The sequence below is a fragment of the Schistocerca serialis genome, chromosome 2 (assembly GCF_023864345.2).
Source record: "Schistocerca serialis cubense isolate TAMUIC-IGC-003099 chromosome 2, iqSchSeri2.2, whole genome shotgun sequence".
Lineage (NCBI taxonomy): Eukaryota > Metazoa > Arthropoda > Insecta > Orthoptera > Acrididae > Schistocerca > Schistocerca serialis.
In genome coordinates, this window is record NC_064639.1 from 640,066,414 (window position 1) to 640,084,217 (window position 17,804).

Consider the following 17,804-nt stretch of genomic DNA (forward strand, 5'->3'; position numbering starts at 1 on the left):
TAAATTAAAGTACAGAATGTAGGTACGTTTGAACATTTTATTTCGGTTGTTCCAATGTGATACATGTACCTTTGTGAACTTATCATTTCTGAGAACGCATGCTGTTATAGCGTGATTACCAGTAAATACCACATTAATGCAATAAATGCTCAAAATTTCACAGTACGGAAGATGACGTAGTGCTCGTAGCTCTTAATATATACATTTTAGACCACATATTTACAAGACTTTCTTGCTTCGAATGTTCGTAAATGTCATATCCTTGAGTGTGAAACATTCTCCTATAGGACACCGTCCGTCCATTTATTCAATGGTTCAAATGGCTCTGAGCACTATGCGACTTAACTTCTGAGGTCATCAGTCGCCTAGAACTTAGAACTAAATAAACCTAACTAACGTAAGGACATCACACACATCCATGCCCGAGGCAGGATTCGAACCTGCGACCGTAGCGGTCGCTCGGTTCCAGACTGTAGCGCCTAGAACCGCACGGCCACTCCGGCCGGCGTCCATATTTTAGTTTTGAGCAAGAGTTCTTGGAGTTTGTCCATAAATTTAATAAACACAACAGATACACTCAACAGAGACCAATAATATACTCTCGTTCAGTATTGACAGCCCGCATCTCGTGGTCGTGCGGTAGCGTTCTCGCTTCCCACGCCCGGGTTCCCGGGTTCGATTCCCGGCGGGATCAGGGATTTTCACTGCCTCGTGATGGCTGGGTGTTGTGTGCTGTCCTTAGGTTAGTTAGGTTTAAGTAGTTCTAAGTTCTAGGGGACTTATGACCACAGCAGTTGAGTCCCATAGTGCTCAGAGCCATTTTTTTTTCAGTATTGACAGCAGTCTGCGAACGCTGGGGAAAATTCTCGACACCTCGACTATAGAAATCAGGTGGTTTGAGACGAAGAACTCATCGAACCATGTTCGGAGCGCATTTTCGTTCGGAAAAGAAGTTCCTTGAAGGTTGTTCTATAGACAAAATCTGCTGATCAAAGATAAGGTGAATAAGGTTGGTGCAGAATGACTTCCCTACACATCTCCTGCGAAGTGTTTTTCGTCATTCTGTCTCGAAAACTGGCAGAAAATCCAAAGAGATTCTGGTCGTATATAAAGTGCGCTAGCGAAGACACTATCAACGTCCTCTCTGCGCGATAGCAACGGAATTACTACCGACGACAGTGCTGCCAAAGCAGTCTTACTAAACACAGCCTTCCGAAATTCCTCCAACAAAGAAGGCGAAGTAAATATTTCAGAATTCTAATCAAGAACAGCTACAATATGAATAACTTAGAAGTAGATATCTTCGAAAGAGAGAAGCATCTTAAAACACTCAATAGAAACAAGTCTTCCGGTCCAGACTGTATAACAATTATTCCATACTGTATACCAATTATCTTCCTTTCAGAGTATGCAGATTCAATGGCTCCATACTTCACAATCATATGCAACCGCTCTCTCGACGCGAGATCGTATCCAAAGACTAAAAAGTTGCAAAGGTCACACCAATATTCAAGAAGAGCAATAAGAGTAGTCCACTAAATTACAGGGCTCATAACATTAACGTCGATATGCAGCAGGATTTAGGATCATATATTGTGTTAGAAAAAGATCAATTACCTCGAAAAGAACGATGTACTGACACACAATCAACACGCACATCGAAAACATCGTTCTTGTGAAACACAACTAGCTCTTCACTCACACGAAGTGTTGAGTGCAGTTAACAAGGGATTTCAAATGATTCCGTATTTCTAGATTTCCAGAAGGCTTTTCACAGTGCACCTCACAAGTGCCTTTTAGTGACATTGCGTGCTTATGGAATATCCTTTCAGGTATGTGAGTGGGTTAGTGTTTTCTTGTCAGGAAGGTCATCGTAGTAATTGACGGAAGGTCATCGAGTAAAACAATTTTCTGGCGTTCCACAAGGTAGTGTCATAGGCCCTATGCTGTTCCTTATCTGTATAAACGATTTAGGAGACAATCTGAGCAGCCGTCTTAGGTTGTTGCGCATGATGCTGTCGTTTATCGTCTTGGTAAAGTCATCAGAAAACCAAAACAAATTGCAAAACGATTTAGAAAAGTTATCTCTTTTGGGGGAAATTTGGCAATTGACCGTAAAAAATGAAAAGTGTGAGTTCATCCACGTAAGTGCAAAAAGGAATTCGTTGATGTTCTGTTACACGATAAATCAGTCAAATCTAAAATTCGCATAAGCAACTAAATACCTATGAATTACAATTACGAAGAACCTAAATTGGAAAAAAACACACAGAAAATGTTGTGGGAAAGGCAAACCAAATACTGCATTTTATTGACAGATCACTTAGAAAATGTAACGGATCTACTAAAGAGGACGCCTACACTGCACTTCTCAGTCCTCTTTTGGAGTACTGCTGCATTATCTGGGATCCTTACCAGACAGGATTAACGGAGTACATAGAGAAAGTTCAAGAAAGGATGGCACATTTTGTATTGTCACCAAATATGGGAGAGAGCGCCACCGAAACGGTACAGGATTTGGGGTGGACGTCATTAAAACAACGGCGCTTTTCATTGCGGCGGAATCTTCTTACGAAATTTCAGTCACCAACTTCCTCCTCCGAGTGTGAAAATATTTTGTTGACACCGACCTACATAGGAAGAAACGATCATCACAATAAAATAAAGGGAATCAGAGCTTGCACTAAAAGATATAGGTGTTCGTTTCTTCCGCGCGCTGTTCGGGACTGGAATAATAGATAATTATTGTGAGGTTGGTTCGATGAACAGTCTGCCAGGCACTTAAGTGTGATTTCCAGAGTACCCATGTAGTTGTAAACGTAGATACCGGTGGGCTTACAGTGGAGTAGCATCACTTCAGGCAGTCTTCTGGTCGTTGTTCTCGGATTGCGTCTGCAAGACGTCTCAGTTGTTGACAACAAATGGCATCAGTGAGGATTACACCTCGGGGAAGCAATTCGTAGTACACCACACCGTCGTTGTTCCACCTGACACATAACATTATCTTTTGTGTATGCACGAAGGTCTTTCTACGGGGAGTTCCTGCATTGCTTGGCCTCAGCCATTCTTTTCCTTATGTTATCGGAATCACATCAATCCTCGTCAAAAAGTAATGCTACAGGACAGGAATGGTCCGTGTTCCTCACTAGCCAATTCATGACGAGCAAGCAGAGACGCACATACGGCCACCCACTGCTATTGGTGAATGTGATGATTATGACTTAGAGCATGCGCCATTCATGCATCCGAGTTCTGAATGTTCCCCACTGCATGCAGCACCCATACACCCGAGTTCTGAACCTTTCTCATTGCAAGCAAATGTCACACGATGGTGGCATGATCACACTTCATCACATTTGCCAGTTTTCGGCTGCACTGACGCGGATCATTGTGGATCAATTCGTTTAAACGATCCTCTTCATCACACCCGGAATGTCTTCCTGAACGTGGAGAGTCACTAATGACGAACCGTTTCTTCGTAAAACGATAAAACCGTTTTCTTCCCGTGCTATATCCAGATACATTATTCTCAAAATGTTTCTGGCTGCCTCTGCTGCTGTCACCCCTCTACTCAAACAGAAGAATATGTTCTCCACTTGACACTCCATTTTCTAGCGACAATAGCGCCACTCACTCTCTCTTCAAATGACAATATATAATCTCAAACAGCAATAATGAACTACAAATAAAAATGACAATTGATAAAAAACCCTTAGCAACCGGTGTAGCAACATGCAAATGAAATACTTACAACAACCTAATAGTTCCGAGACTGATTTTATTCCTGAAGCACGAGTGACATTAGCGCAGTAACCACGATGACGGGTAAAGTAACAACTGTAAACAACAGAAGTGCATTACACCAATCTTTTGTGAGCAGTCATTGTTAAATAGTGGACGTGCTGCCATTGAGTAACTTGTTGTGTCATAAATCGCAATGAAGAAACATTTCTAAATCAGGTTATGTGAGCAGTCATTGTTAAATAGTGGACGTGCTGCCATTGAGTAACTTGTTACGTCATAAATCGCGCCCGCATCTCGTGGTCGTGCGGTAGCGTTCTCGCTTCCCACGCCCGGGTTCCCGGGTTCGATTCCCGGCGGGGTCAGGGATTTTCTCTGCCTCGTGATGGCTGGGTGTTGTGTGCTGTCCTTAGGTTAGTTAGGCTTACGTAGTTCTAAGTTCTAGGGGACTGATGACCATAGATGTTAAGTCCCATAGTTCTCAGAGCCATTTGAACCATAAATCGCAGTGGAGAAACATTTCTAAATCAGGTTATTAATATATTTTCGAGAGTCGTTTGAAGAAGAGAATGCAAAGTGTACGCAATGTTTGTCCCACACATCTTGACTCCCTAACAGAAAACGATCGTGAACTCCTGCTGCGGTTTGATAGAAAAGTCATCACGGGTGGCGAGACTTCGTGTTGTCAATACGAACTTACCACAGAACGACAATCAGTAGAAATCCACATGAAGTGTCAACGCGAGCTTCTCTAAACTCAACCATCTGACAACAGGTTACTTACTTTCCTTCTAAAGGCTAGAATTTCCGTTAGCCATCTTACTCAACAATTGCTCCGCAGACTTGATTTCATAGGGCCAGGTTCGTTATTGGTGAGGAACTTCAGAAGACTGCAATGAAGAAGCAAGATATCAACTTTCGGAATAGAGAACTGTGGCTAATCCGAATTCCCAAAGTCAGTGGCTCACGAGGACTAACAGTCAAAGGTGATACGCATCTATGAATAATTAAGAATTAATCCCAAGAAGTAGTGGTTTAGAGGAAAGGCAGTTGGGCTAACTAGTAACCTGAAAGAGAATAGCAATTACTGCATTTTCACCGGAGCGACTTTTTTGAGTATCGTGACCCAACCGCGATTTACCAGATAGCTCTTTTTTTCTTTTAATTTCCAGGTGACGCAATTTTGACACAAAACTGAACTTGAGAATCTGATAAAATGTGGACACCACAGAAGAACTTCCAGTCAGTGGCCTGGTTTATACAGACACTCCGATGCCCTGAACTTCTCTCCACTGGACGTCCTCCTGGGGGATTCTGTAAAGGATCTGGTGTACCGAATCAAGGTTAGAGACATACTGGACTTCAAGCCAAGCTTTCGCAACGCATTTGCACGTGTCGCCGTGAAGATATTGAATCGTAAGTGGAGATAAGTGGAATTCCGACCAGGCATTATCCGTGCCACTAAGAGTGACACACTGATGTGTATGAATGAGGAAACAGGACTTTTATGAGTTGTCACACCTAATGCCATTTTTTAGGTTATTAAAATCTTAAGTTGTGAAGATAAATTATGCACCCCTATATTATACCTGGTTACAGACAAAACACTTCTGTTACACACTTCACCAAAATGCTGGAACGAACACAGCAGGGCAACAGACGTCATCAAGTTCGCAACAGCAATCCAACATATCGCACAGTGTAAAAGAGGTCCAGGAGGAGGAGGAGGAGGAGGAGGTTAGTGTTTAACGTCCCGTCGATCACGAGGTCATTAGAGACTGAACACAAGCGCGGATTATGGAAGGATGGAGAAGGAAATCGGCCGTACCCTTTCGAAGGAACCATCCCGTCATTTGCCTTAAACGATTTAGGAAAAATCACGGAAAGCCTCAATCAGAATAGCCGGTCGCGGGTTTGAACAATCGTCCAGTGTGCTAACCACTGCGCTGCCCCGCTCAGTAAAGAAATCCCCCTCAAACGGTAGTGTCAGTACTTTCACATTCTATTTACACACGCATTGGTTTACAAAAAATACCATACTTATTACAAGATGACACCAATTAAACAATAAATATATACGAGGTTTTGGCTACACTTGCTATTAAGTTACAATTAACGTTTCAAATTCATTAACTAATTAAAGCACGCCTCTTTCAGCATGTATTTCATCTCAATAAAACCAACGAGGAGTCGTGTTATTCATTTAATTAATATTGAACAGAATTCCTTTTGTGGCTATCTCAATCAACGACAATCAGCAGAGAAGGGATTGTGATTTTGAGGAAATTCACAGAGCTGACACCACCAGCGTTTTAAGTCAGTTTCGTTAGTCTTTCCAGTAGATTTAAGTCAACGACTCAGTTTTACAGCAGTCAACAAACACAGCATTGCCGGATTCGTACCGTAGATGGAGCAATGGTTGATACGATATAATTGCTAATTCATCCGCATCCGCACCTGAAAATACGACCCTTCATCGTAGTGGATCTCTTGAAGAGATAGACAAGGTCAGTCTTTAATCCACCCCAAAACTGGCAGCCCAGCACAAGAACTGTCTTGTATATCTCTACTGCTTAGCTGCTGGTGAGTCACCGACAGCAATAAAAGATAATTCACTCTGACAGGAAGTGCATACTCTGTACACACAATATTTGAATTCCCAGGGCTTTTCAGTACAATCACATAATTCACTTTCACTTAGAATTGACTCATGACTATTTTATAGTTAAATATGGAGTAATATTAAAATATTACTGCGTTCAGACGAGAAAAGATCAACAAACTCTTTACACAACAGAAACGAGCTAAACAAAATTACGTGTGTTGTAGAGCCTTTATAGTAACACCTCCAGTTCTCTCTCTCTCTCTCTCTCTCTCTCTCTCTCTCTCTCACACACACACACACACACACACACACACACAAACACACACACACACACACACACACACACACACACACACACACACACAAACAAACAAACAAACACACTATTCTAAACAAAACGGGAGATGCATCAACCGTAACTCAAACATATATACTCTATGCAGAAGGACTAAAAACAATGCTGTTCTGAAAACTGTGCTATGCGAAAGGGAATATATTTTAGCTCATTAGACCTTTTGACAGTTAAAATAATTTTTCTGGAGCATGTTGTACTCGTTTCGAAAATTGTGTTACACGCAATGTTATTAAAAGTGAACGATATTCGCAAATATAGCGGATGGAAAGTGCTTTCTGGGTATGCAGTATTTCTCGTGAAATAATAAAGCCATTATTTTCCGAAAGAGATAAGGACGTTAGTAGCCCTCTTCGATTCGCAAGGTTTTCAGTTTCATTGCTAACAGTATCCTCATCAAGGATTCGAATAACGTACATCATCTCGGCACAGATATACTTGAAAACTACATTTGGCGGCAACCTTCTGTTGGCTGTTGAATTTATTCCGCTCAGTTCTCAGTGAAGAGCCAACAGCCGTCTTTCTCAAAGCTACTGCCGACCAACACACTCGTTTACTGCCGAAACGAGTCAGTAAACACGGATAAGTTATTGGCGCTAAACCCATCGACACTGCCGTTCCTTTCAATTTTAAAGTATTATTCGGCGGCCGGGGTACCGGCGAGATGATCGGAGCGATGCTTTCCTCACTTACTGTCGCTATTCACAGGAAATTACTTGGCTGACCTTGCTTGTGCGTCCACCGGCGTCTTTCAAGAAGGTCGTGTTCGCAGAAACGTAAATATTTATTGATGGATAGCTTAACGACAGGACTGTCCGTGACATTTACGAGACCTTTTAAAGTGTAACATGAAGAACTTCCCACGCAGGAAGAAGAGTGGGGCAAGAAAGTCGCAGACCGAGCGTCTCTTGTCTCGTTAGCACGCCGCCGAGGCAGGCAAAAAAAAAAAAAAAAAGAAAAGATATGAACGAAGCAGCGACGAAAACTCGTCGGACTCGCTCCGGCGCCAGATCGGACAGGAGGGGCAGCCACCGATGCGTGAAGAGCCCTCCCGCCTGCCTGGTCTGTGAGGGTGTGTGTGTATGTATGTGTGTGTGTATGTATGTGTCAGCGCCGCGCCCGATGGTGAGAAACACGCGACCCACCTGACTCCTCCCAACAGGGGACACCCTTCGCGAAAATAAAAAAATAAAAATTCTCCTTGTCTCTTCTAGTTACAAGAACAGGCTCACGTTCGATATGTGACTAACCTGGACGATAACAAAGAACTAGTTTCGCTAACCAAATAAATATGCAAATTTAATATAAATCCAGTGATGTTCCTGACACACACTGAGTCTCAAATTTATCTAAATTAATGATGTAGGTTGTAGCAATTAACTCAAAACTATACCACAGCCGGCAGTAGAAACCAGGTCGCCAGCCGTTGTGGCCGAGCGGTTCTAGGCACTTCAGTCCGGAACCGCGCTAATGCTACGGTCGAAGGTTCAGATCCTGCCTCGTGCATAGATGTGTGTGATATCCTTTGGTTAGTTAGGTTAAATAATTCTAAGTTCTACGGGACTGATGACCTCAGGTGTTAAGTCTCATAGTGCTCAGAGCCATTTGAACCATTTTTTTTGAACCCAGGTCGCTTGCTTATATGGAAGATAAGCTACCCATTGCACCACACTGGCACTGTGGCTAATACATCTGCACGGAGGCGTGAAATGGAATTTGTTTCGGGGAGGGAGACACGCTAGGGTAGTCTGTGCAGATGTGGTAGTTGGAGTGATAGTGTGGTGCAACAGGTATCTTATTTGCCATGTAAGCAGGCGATCTGGGTTGGAATCCCTCTGGTACAAATTTCAGTTAATTACTCCAAGATACAAAACTTGTTAGACAACTCTCAGTCACATTTAGTTTCCAATATATACTGCCTCAATGTGTTTTGGCAGCATGGTGCCACTATCAGATGCCTAACCTATACAACTATATGTTACAAGAAGGGTGAAAAAAGAAGGTGTGAGTGAAATCTCAGAAAACATTCGTCACATATGGAGGAGCAAACTGTCTTAAAGGCACATTGGTCCAGAAACACTATTTCCACGTCAGAGCTTATCTTCTGCTTCTCTTCATAAACAAATTGATAATTGCTAGTTATAGCATTTCAATATATACGCTGTATGCCTTATCTTTAATGATAGGTGTGAAAGTGATCCCTTGATGATTGTCTTTTTGCCTCTAATGCCGTATCTGTTGGTTAAGCGTCCCTACTGTCTTCATAGAATATCCATTAGTATGTGCTATGTACCTAATAATTTTTAGTTCCTTTCCATAATCCTGTGCGCTGAGTGGTACTTGGCTGGCTAGTTGCAAAACAGCCGTCATGCCGCCATCTTATACTTGTGTGGGTGGTTGCATGAACTCATCTAAGCGGCCACTGAGCTCATCCCTGTTTTTGTGCTGCCTGTAGTAGGAAACTGGTAATATATGCAGAGAGAGCTAGTCGACTCTTTAGCTAACCAACTATCCCGGAAGTCATTGGCATTTACTTTCACTCTTAGAGGTGAGTTTAGTTTATATCTTAAATGTACCTCTTAGGATTGCAGGTTGGTTGGTTGGTTTTGGGGAAGGAGACCAGACAGCGTGGTCATCGGTCTCATAGGATTAGGGAAAGATGGGGAAGGAAATCGGCCGTGCCCTTTCAGAGGAACCATCCCGGCATTTGCCTGGAGTGATTTAGGGAAATCACGGAAAACCTAAATCAGGATGGCCGGACGCGGGATTGAACCGTCGTCCTTCCGAATGCGAGTCCAGTGTCTAACCACTGCGCCACCTCGCTCGGTCTTAGGATTGCAGTTTTCGGATTCACTCGCATTAACAACTTTTTCTTGAAGTGGAGTCAAAACATTGTGTATACTTCTGAATGGTTTTTTTGGCTTCAGCTACGAATTTGGACGTTAGATCAAAGGGGCCTGCCAGTATGTTGCTACTAATAAGAACTTGATTGGCTGTCTGCATGTAATCGGCCTCATAATTAGCGACAGAAATGCAGTCTCTATCGGCTGGTATAACAAGTGCCTCGTTGTCTTTGAGTTTCTTATTAACGTTCTGAACTATCTGCTGGTCCTTTGTGGCTAAACAACATGCATCCGAATATATAGTTTACACTCGAACATCGCAACAAGTTCTCCTTGCCGTATTTGGATCTCCTTGCTACCTTATAAAACTGTAAAATAATAGGAAAGAAAGAACTATTAATACTATCATCGACAGCTCATCCAACCAACCACACAAATGAAAGACTGCGGCATTACGGGCTATATTGCAACTAGCCAACCAAGTACCGCCCAGCACACAGGATTATGAAAAGGAACTGAAAATTATTAGTTACATAGCACATACTAATAGGTATTCTATTCAAACAGTAGACATGCTTAATCAACAGATACTGCATAAGTGGCAAAATGTAACAATCAGGGGACCGCCCTCACACCTACCGTTAAGGATATGGCAAGCAACGTATATTGCAAAATACCATACGTAGGAATTATTTCTGACGAAGTGGGCAAATGGTTAAAAAAAGCCGACTTAACTCCTGCGCTTCAAAGTATCGAACCAAGTGTGCATAGAAATGAGATGGTACGAAACCCGTAACCACAAACCACACGCACTGTCAGGTGTATCAGTTAACTGTAACGACTGTCAATGCCTTTATGTTGGACAAACTGGACCTCCTTTCATAATTCGGTTCAAAGAACACCCAAACTTCAATATTTCGAGATATGCGTTTACTAATCACTTACAAGCATACAAGCAGGTAGTAACTCAAGAGTCCTCCATATACAGCGGAAAAGTCGAGTCCTTAACTTTTTGGAAGAAACTGAAACTTTATGCAGATTGAACCAGAGTCCACTGTATACAATAAAAAAGCAAACCACGTAGCAACAATCGGTTCTACTAAATAAGTACATGTTTCTAAAATAATGTGTCACAAGTTCAGGCCTATTTCTCTAAACTACCATTCGTTTGTTATTTGTTTCGCCTTAATCCTCTTTCCGCATTAGATTTTTTCACCTAGTATAGTAGGCAGTGTGGGCTCATGTTGATTTCCATTTGGCTCCTAGCATCGCTACATTTACATTTTAGAATTTTCGTGGTAGTATTTATGTTTATATATTTATGAATACATCACTTGACACCATAATGTGTCCTAAATTTGTGATGACTCACTTGATATAGTTTATCTTACCATTGTTTGTGTCATGACTTTTACTGTATATTCCTTTCTTCACTCATTTGGTCTGTCTACCAATGCTTTGTTGCCTATTAATGCACATATTTTTACTACTCTGTGGGGTTCAGACTTACTTGTTCAAAATCGTTCAGTTACTTCCCTTCTTAGCCGTCTTTCCATATCATTATTCCCTTGTATAATGTACACCGTATAATGTATACTGTGTGTTATTTCGATACTTACATTACCACACCAACATTTTAGATTTGTGATTGTTTTTGTACATTTTATTTTATTTCTGTCAGTAGAGCGCTTAACGTATTATAGATGTGATGACTTTCTTAATATGGTTTAAATTACCGTTAATTCCATTACCTTTTATCACTCTTGTCACTGTTTTTATCCTTGTTCATTCATTTTATCTATGTAGCTTTGCCGTTTTGCCGAAAGACGTCACATATTGTAATACACTTGGGAGTTATTTAGCCTATCGGTGGACCACAACTTGTTCATATTCTACTATATCCTTAAATGAAGTACTGTAAGCTCTCGGATCAGTCAGTCCAGATTCTCTGTATCATCTCTTATAAGGTCAGTTTACTTGCTTGTACATGTTTGCCACCTGCGCCTCACCCCGTTTCCAGACCTCCGGCGTGGCCCACCGCACAGCTGTGGTTGGCGTTCCTACCGTGCGGTTGCCCAGTAGCGAACAGTGTGAGTACTGTGTTTATTCTCTTCTCCTGGTTACTTCGACCCATCCACCCGGACTTTACATTTTTAGGCCAGTTTTATTATTGGGTCCCCCATATTTCTTTTTTTCTAGTTCCGCCAAAATGCAGTCATTGGACCTACTGGCACTGACTGGCCTGAGCGCATGTTATGTATTGCCAAATGGTGTAAGTAAGTCGCCTTGTTTCGGCAGTCTGCTCTTTTAGGTTTTACACATAGTTTTCATTGTATTTCTTCCTTCCTCTCCTTTGTGTGTTACAGACTCATACAACTGAAGATGGGATTTTAAAATCCTGTAACCTATCGTGGTTTAAATAAATATTAGTACAACTGAAGCGGATCTATCTTAATCATAAGTAGGAATGCCTAGGGGACAATTGTAATAATTTAGAATCATATTTCAATAAGTGAAATATAGATACAGCCTACTGAAAATTAAAGGGGCCTTTGGAGGCAAGAGAAGCAGAAGTATGAAAATCAAGAGCTCAGGTGGAAAACCAATTCTAAGCAACGAAGGGAAAGCGGAAAGGTGGAAGCATTATGTAGAATATATATGCAAGGGAATGAAGACAATATTACAGAAATGGAAGAGGACGTAGATGAAGATGAGATGGGAGATATGATAGTGCGAGAAGAATTTGACAGAGCACTGAAAGACCTTAGCCGAAACAAAGCCCCAGGTGTATACGGCATTCCGTCAGAGCTACTAACAGGTTTCGGAGAACCAGCCATAAGAAAACTCTTCCATCTGGTGTGCAAGATGTATGAGACAGGCGAAATACCTTCGGACTTCAAAAAAATGGTTCAAATGGCTCTGAGCACTATGGGACTTAACATCTGAGGTCATCAGTCCCCTAGAACTACTTAAACCTAACTAACCTAAGGACATCACACACGTCCATGCCCGAGGCAGGATTCGAACTTGCGACCGTAGCGGTCGCGCGGTTCCAGACTGAAGCGCCTAGAACCGCTCGGCCACACCAGCCGGCTTTCGGACTTCAAGATGAGTGTAATAATTCCAATTCCAAAGAAAGCAGGTGCTGACAGGTGTGACTATTACCGAACTATCAGTTTAATAAGACATGTTTGCAAAATATTAACATGAATTACTTACAGAAGAATGGAAAAAACTGGTGGAAGCCGACCTCGGGGAAGATTAGTTGTAGGAACACGCGAGGTAATACAGACACTGCGACGTATAGTAGAAGATGGGTTCAGAAAATGCAAACCTACGTTCATAGCTTTTGTAGACTTAGAGAAAGCTTTTGACAATGTTGTCTAGAGTACTCTCTTTGAAATTCTGAAGGTAGGAAGGGGAAAATACAGGGAGCGAAGGGCTATTTACAACTTGTACAGAAACCAGACGGCAGTTATAAGAGTCGAAGGGCATGAAAGGGAAGCAGTGGTTGAGAAGGGAGTGTTACTTGGTTACAGCCGATCCCAGATGTTATTCTGTCTGTACATTGAACAAGTAGTAAAGGAAACCAAACAAAAACTTGGATTAGGAATTAAGGTTCACAGAGCATAAATAAGAACTCTGAGTTTGATCGAAGGCACTTAAATTCTGTCAGATAAGCAAAGGACTTATAAGATCATTTGAATGAAACTGACAATGTCTTGAAAGGACGATATAAGATCAATCTCAACGAAAGCAAAACAAGGATAATGGAATGTAGTCGAATTAATCAGATGACGCTGAGGAAATTAGCTTAGGAAATGAGACACTTAAAGTAGTAGATGAGTTTGTTACTTGGGCAGTAATATGACTGATGATGTCCGAATTAGGGAGGATATAAAATGTGGATTGGCAATGGCGAGAAAAGTATTTCCGAAGAAGAGAAATTTGTTAGCATCGAATACATATTTATGTGCTGTGAAGTCTTCTCTGGAATCATCTGTATGGACGTTAAACACTTTACACAAGAAGAGAACCAAAGTTTTTGAAATCGCGGTGTTACAGAAAAATACTGAAGATTAGGTGGGTAGATCACGTAAATAATGAGGAGGGACACATAATTAATGGGGAGGTACTCAGGAGAATTGGGAAGGAAAGAAATTTGTGGGACAACTTGACTAAAAGAGGGAATCTGATGACATGACACATTCTGAGACATAAAGGGATCACCCACTTAATATTGGAGGAAAATAAGGGAGGTAAAAAAAGTAGAAGGAGACCAAGATTTGAATACGGTAAGCAGATTCAAAAGGATGTTGGTTGCAGTAGTTATTCGGAGATGAAGAGGCACAGGATAGTGTGTCATGAAGAGCTGCACCAAACCAGTCTCGGAATGAAGAACACCACAACAATAACAACAGTTTCATTCCCTCGTGACAGAAGGACGCAGTTGGTCCAACATCAGAATAGTATTGAAACAAAAGAAAAATATGTAGAAATATAGAACAGAAATTTTGAAAGATTCTACTATATTCAGATTATTAAAATACATAAAGGACGCTTTTCACCGATGACGTTTAAAATAAAGCACAAAATTTCTAAGACACTTAAAAATAATGGGTAGCGAGAAAGGTAAGGTAATAACTGCACTGTATTACACATCACTATAAATTGATAGGGAGGGGGAGCGGGCAGAGGGGTGTGCTTAGGAGGACAAATGGGAGAGGGACGATGGACTGCATCTTTTTGGGTAGTCAACATGTCAACATACAGCTACTGGGTTCACGGTGATGGAAATGTAGTGATGGGTTGGTGGTGGATTGTTGTTGACAGGGAAACATGGGTCTGGGATGCAGATAGCTGGGATTGGCGCCACGCCTCCATAAGAGGAGAAAAGATAATGGATGGTAGGGAATGGAGGAGAGCACTGAAATCGGATAGGGATGGGGATGAGCAGATATAATCTGATGCAAGGCGTAGATGTCACGGTCAGGGTGGATTTTGTTGCCACGGCAGGAGGAGGAGGGGATTAGGGAGTCTCGTCACTCGCACTGAGTGAAACCACACATATCTGAAGAGTGAGTAAAAATCATTTATATAGCAGACAAGTTTCATTCGCTTGTTTCATTCGACTCCCCAATCACTTGTTGAAACCTGTCCGTTGTCCCATCACTACTGGGAGAGGATACGGAGACTTAGTGAGCCGGTGCATTGTATTGGTTGGTTGGTTGTTTTGGGGAAGGAGACCAGACAGCGTGGTCATGGGTCTCATCGGATTAGGGAAGGATGGGGAAGGAAGTCGGCCGTGCCCTTTCAGAGGAACCATCCCGGCATTTGCCTGGAGTGATTGAGGGAAATCACGGAAAACCTAAATCAGGATGGCCGGACGCGGGATTGAACCGTCGTCCTCCCGAATGCGAGTCCAGTGTCGAACCACTGCGCCACCTGGCTCGGTCATTGTATTGGTAAATGCGCGGCAGTGCACCAGGCCTTGTGAACAGGTTGAGACCACGGCGTTCTGGAATTGTGCTGTGAGCCATGCACGGCTCGCATTTATCCCATTTATTGTTGGCCGTCTTCTATTACGGTACTGCTGCCTCGTTTTCTTAATCCATTTACTGGCGTCACTAACTTCCTGCCTTACTTGCCCGTGAGCGGTAGCGGCAGCGCTTATCGATAAGTGAACTGTCGTACCATATCTGGAGCGATCGATAGTATTTTTAGGTCTTCATATGTCTGCCAGTCTGTTGGAGATGGACCAGCAGTCCAGTCGGGACGCAGCAGCAGTGAAGTTGGGGACGAAGCGTCAGTGAGGCGCCGACAGCCAGTGCTCGCTGACCGCTGGCGACACACATGAACAGTCCGACAGAGGGAGACTGGAGTGGGACGACCGTTGTTTCGTCGTTTGGTTGGTCGTCTCATCGGCCGACGTATATTTGGTCCTTTCATCGTTTCCGATCCTGGGAAGCCGGTCGGTTGGCATGGAGCAGCGAGGAATTCTCCGCAGCACCTTGTTTGGCCGGGGCCGCTTGTGGTCTCTACGCGGTGTCGGATGTCGGAGTGTGTGAGGCTGTTCCCATTACTACGAGGTACGTGGTTCACCGACCCTGGGCACGAAAGTTGAGTTGTGATTTAATCTACCAGCAAGTAAAGACTGTTCACATTGTGTCGTTTGGAGTTCGTTGTCGGCTTTTGGGATATTCCTGCGAGCAACAACGTGGTTTTCAAGTTGGAAAATTCTAGCAACCCTCCAGTGGAGTTTCACTGTATTTGGTTATTTGAATTGAAGTGCAGCAGCTGAATCTTCTGCCTTGTTGCCGTTAACGTTCCGGTTACCTGTCCTGGGCGTTGACGTAAATTTCAGGCAGTGTAGTTTCCTCATCGTGTTGTTGCTGTCCAGCACAGTGTGTAGTCTGACAGCTCCACGTATGATTGGTTGTGGGCGTGAATATCTTCTACGATGTTCTGTTGAACTCCCTGTTGTGCCCTGGTTAGGTGAAATGGAAGTTATGTTTTCGGTGGGTCCGTTGACTGTCGGTTGGTTGGGTTGTCGTGGGATGAATTCCAGGCCGACCGTCGAACATCTGAGTGCCCGTGGGTGTACTGCCTTTTTTTATTTTGTCGTTGTTCGTACTTGTATGGCTTCTAGCCAATTTTTTTTAAATTAGGGTTGTTTTGCCCTTAAGGCGTAAGATTCTTTAGGCATTCAGCCTAATTTAAAGAACTGTTTCACCTAAGACCTTTGGCATTTTAAAGGTTTTAATATTGTTGAATTTTAAGTGTTAAGCCTTCAGCCGATTTTGAGTTTGAGTTGTTTTGATCTTAGGGCCTTCAGCCTAGTTCAAAGAACTGTTTAACGTAAGGCTTTTGGCATTTTAAAAATTTGGGCCTTCAGAAGATTTTGACATTGAGTTGTTTTGTTCTTAAGGTCTTCAGCCTAAATTAAAGAACTGTTTCACGTAAGGCCTTTGGTATTTAAAAAAATTAATGTTATGGAGTTTTAATTGTTAGGCCTTCAGCCGATATGAATTTAACTTGTTTTATCTTGAAGTGTCTGATTCCTTAGGTCTTCAGCCTAACTAAAGAACTGTTTTAAGATAAGGCTTGCCTTTTAAATTTCTGATTTTGCTTGCTTTTTAAGTTATTGGCCTTCAGACATTTTTAAATTAAAGTCCAAAAGATTAAAGCTGTGTGTTTGAAAACAAAGTTTTTTTGGGCTCTTGTAATGTTTAATCTAATAATAAAGTTGTATGTTTGAGTGTAACTGACAGTCCCTTATTTTGGCCCCTTTCCACAGTTTAAACTACCTGTTCTGTCCTGCGGGTTAAGCTAGGCGTCTCACGCTGGATATACGGAAGTGGTATAGGAGGTTGCTCTCGTTCCACCTCTTACCCTTGCACCACGTGTCTTACTTGGTTTCCTTTCAGTGCGGTGTGAGTTTCGTGTGCAACACATTTCTGTTTGCTGTCTAGTTTCCGGTGTTCATGCAGCCCTTTCTGACGTGGCGTTGTCTCGAGCGGTAATGTCCAACATGTTTCCTACGTCTATTCCACGTATGAGGGGCGTTTGAGAAGTCCCTGCAAAGTCCGAGAGATGCCACCACTGGCACGTATCGAGGTCATTTTTAGATAGTGGCATCTTTGAAAAGAACGCACACCACATTTCAGCCATATTGGTCTATTTCCTTGTGTTTGGCATTCGTGTGAATTAAGAAAGTCGAGTGATTGTCAAAAAATGGACGAAAAAGAATTTCGTGTGGTGATTAAACGTTACTTTATGAAAGGCAAAACGCCTCTGGAGACTAAAGAGAAGCTTGATAAATATTACGGTGGCTCTGCACCTTCGATTAGCACAGTTTATAAGTGGTTTCAAAATTTTCGGACTGACCAAATGGGCACAAGTGATGCTGAACGTTCTGGACGCCCTGTGGAAGTTATGACTCCAGAAATCATTGATAAAATCCGTGATATGGTGATGGATGACAGAAGACGACTTATTCGAAGGGGACGCTGGTCTGCTCAGCACTCGTATAAGACTAGTGGTGCTCCGTCTGTGGGTGAATCACAAACTAAGGCCACCAAGAATAACTTCGAAAGTATGATAGGAGCTGAAAAGTTCGTGGGACAAAAGTTGCATGGGGCAACAAGAGCCATAATACGACGTTGGTTTTTGATGCTAGGTAGGGTCGCGTCAGAGATATGAAGGGCAACTTTGTTTTTTTAAACGTTATGCTATAGTTTGATACTTATTTTCTGATAGCGGC

The 17,804-nt window shown here is 42.5% G+C and overlaps 1 protein-coding gene across 1 annotated transcript in view; it reads left to right on the forward strand.

Moving 5' to 3' along the window:
* Positions 1–14,300: 14,300 nt before the first annotated feature.
* LOC126456298 (uncharacterized) overlaps positions 14,301–17,804 on the forward strand; it is a 39,308-nt gene continuing 35,804 nt past the window's right edge. The window contains exon 1 of the mRNA XM_050092050.1: positions 14,301–14,448. Coding sequence (XP_049948007.1) covers positions 14,301–14,448 — 148 coding nt within the window. The remainder of the gene's footprint in view (positions 14,449–17,804) is intronic.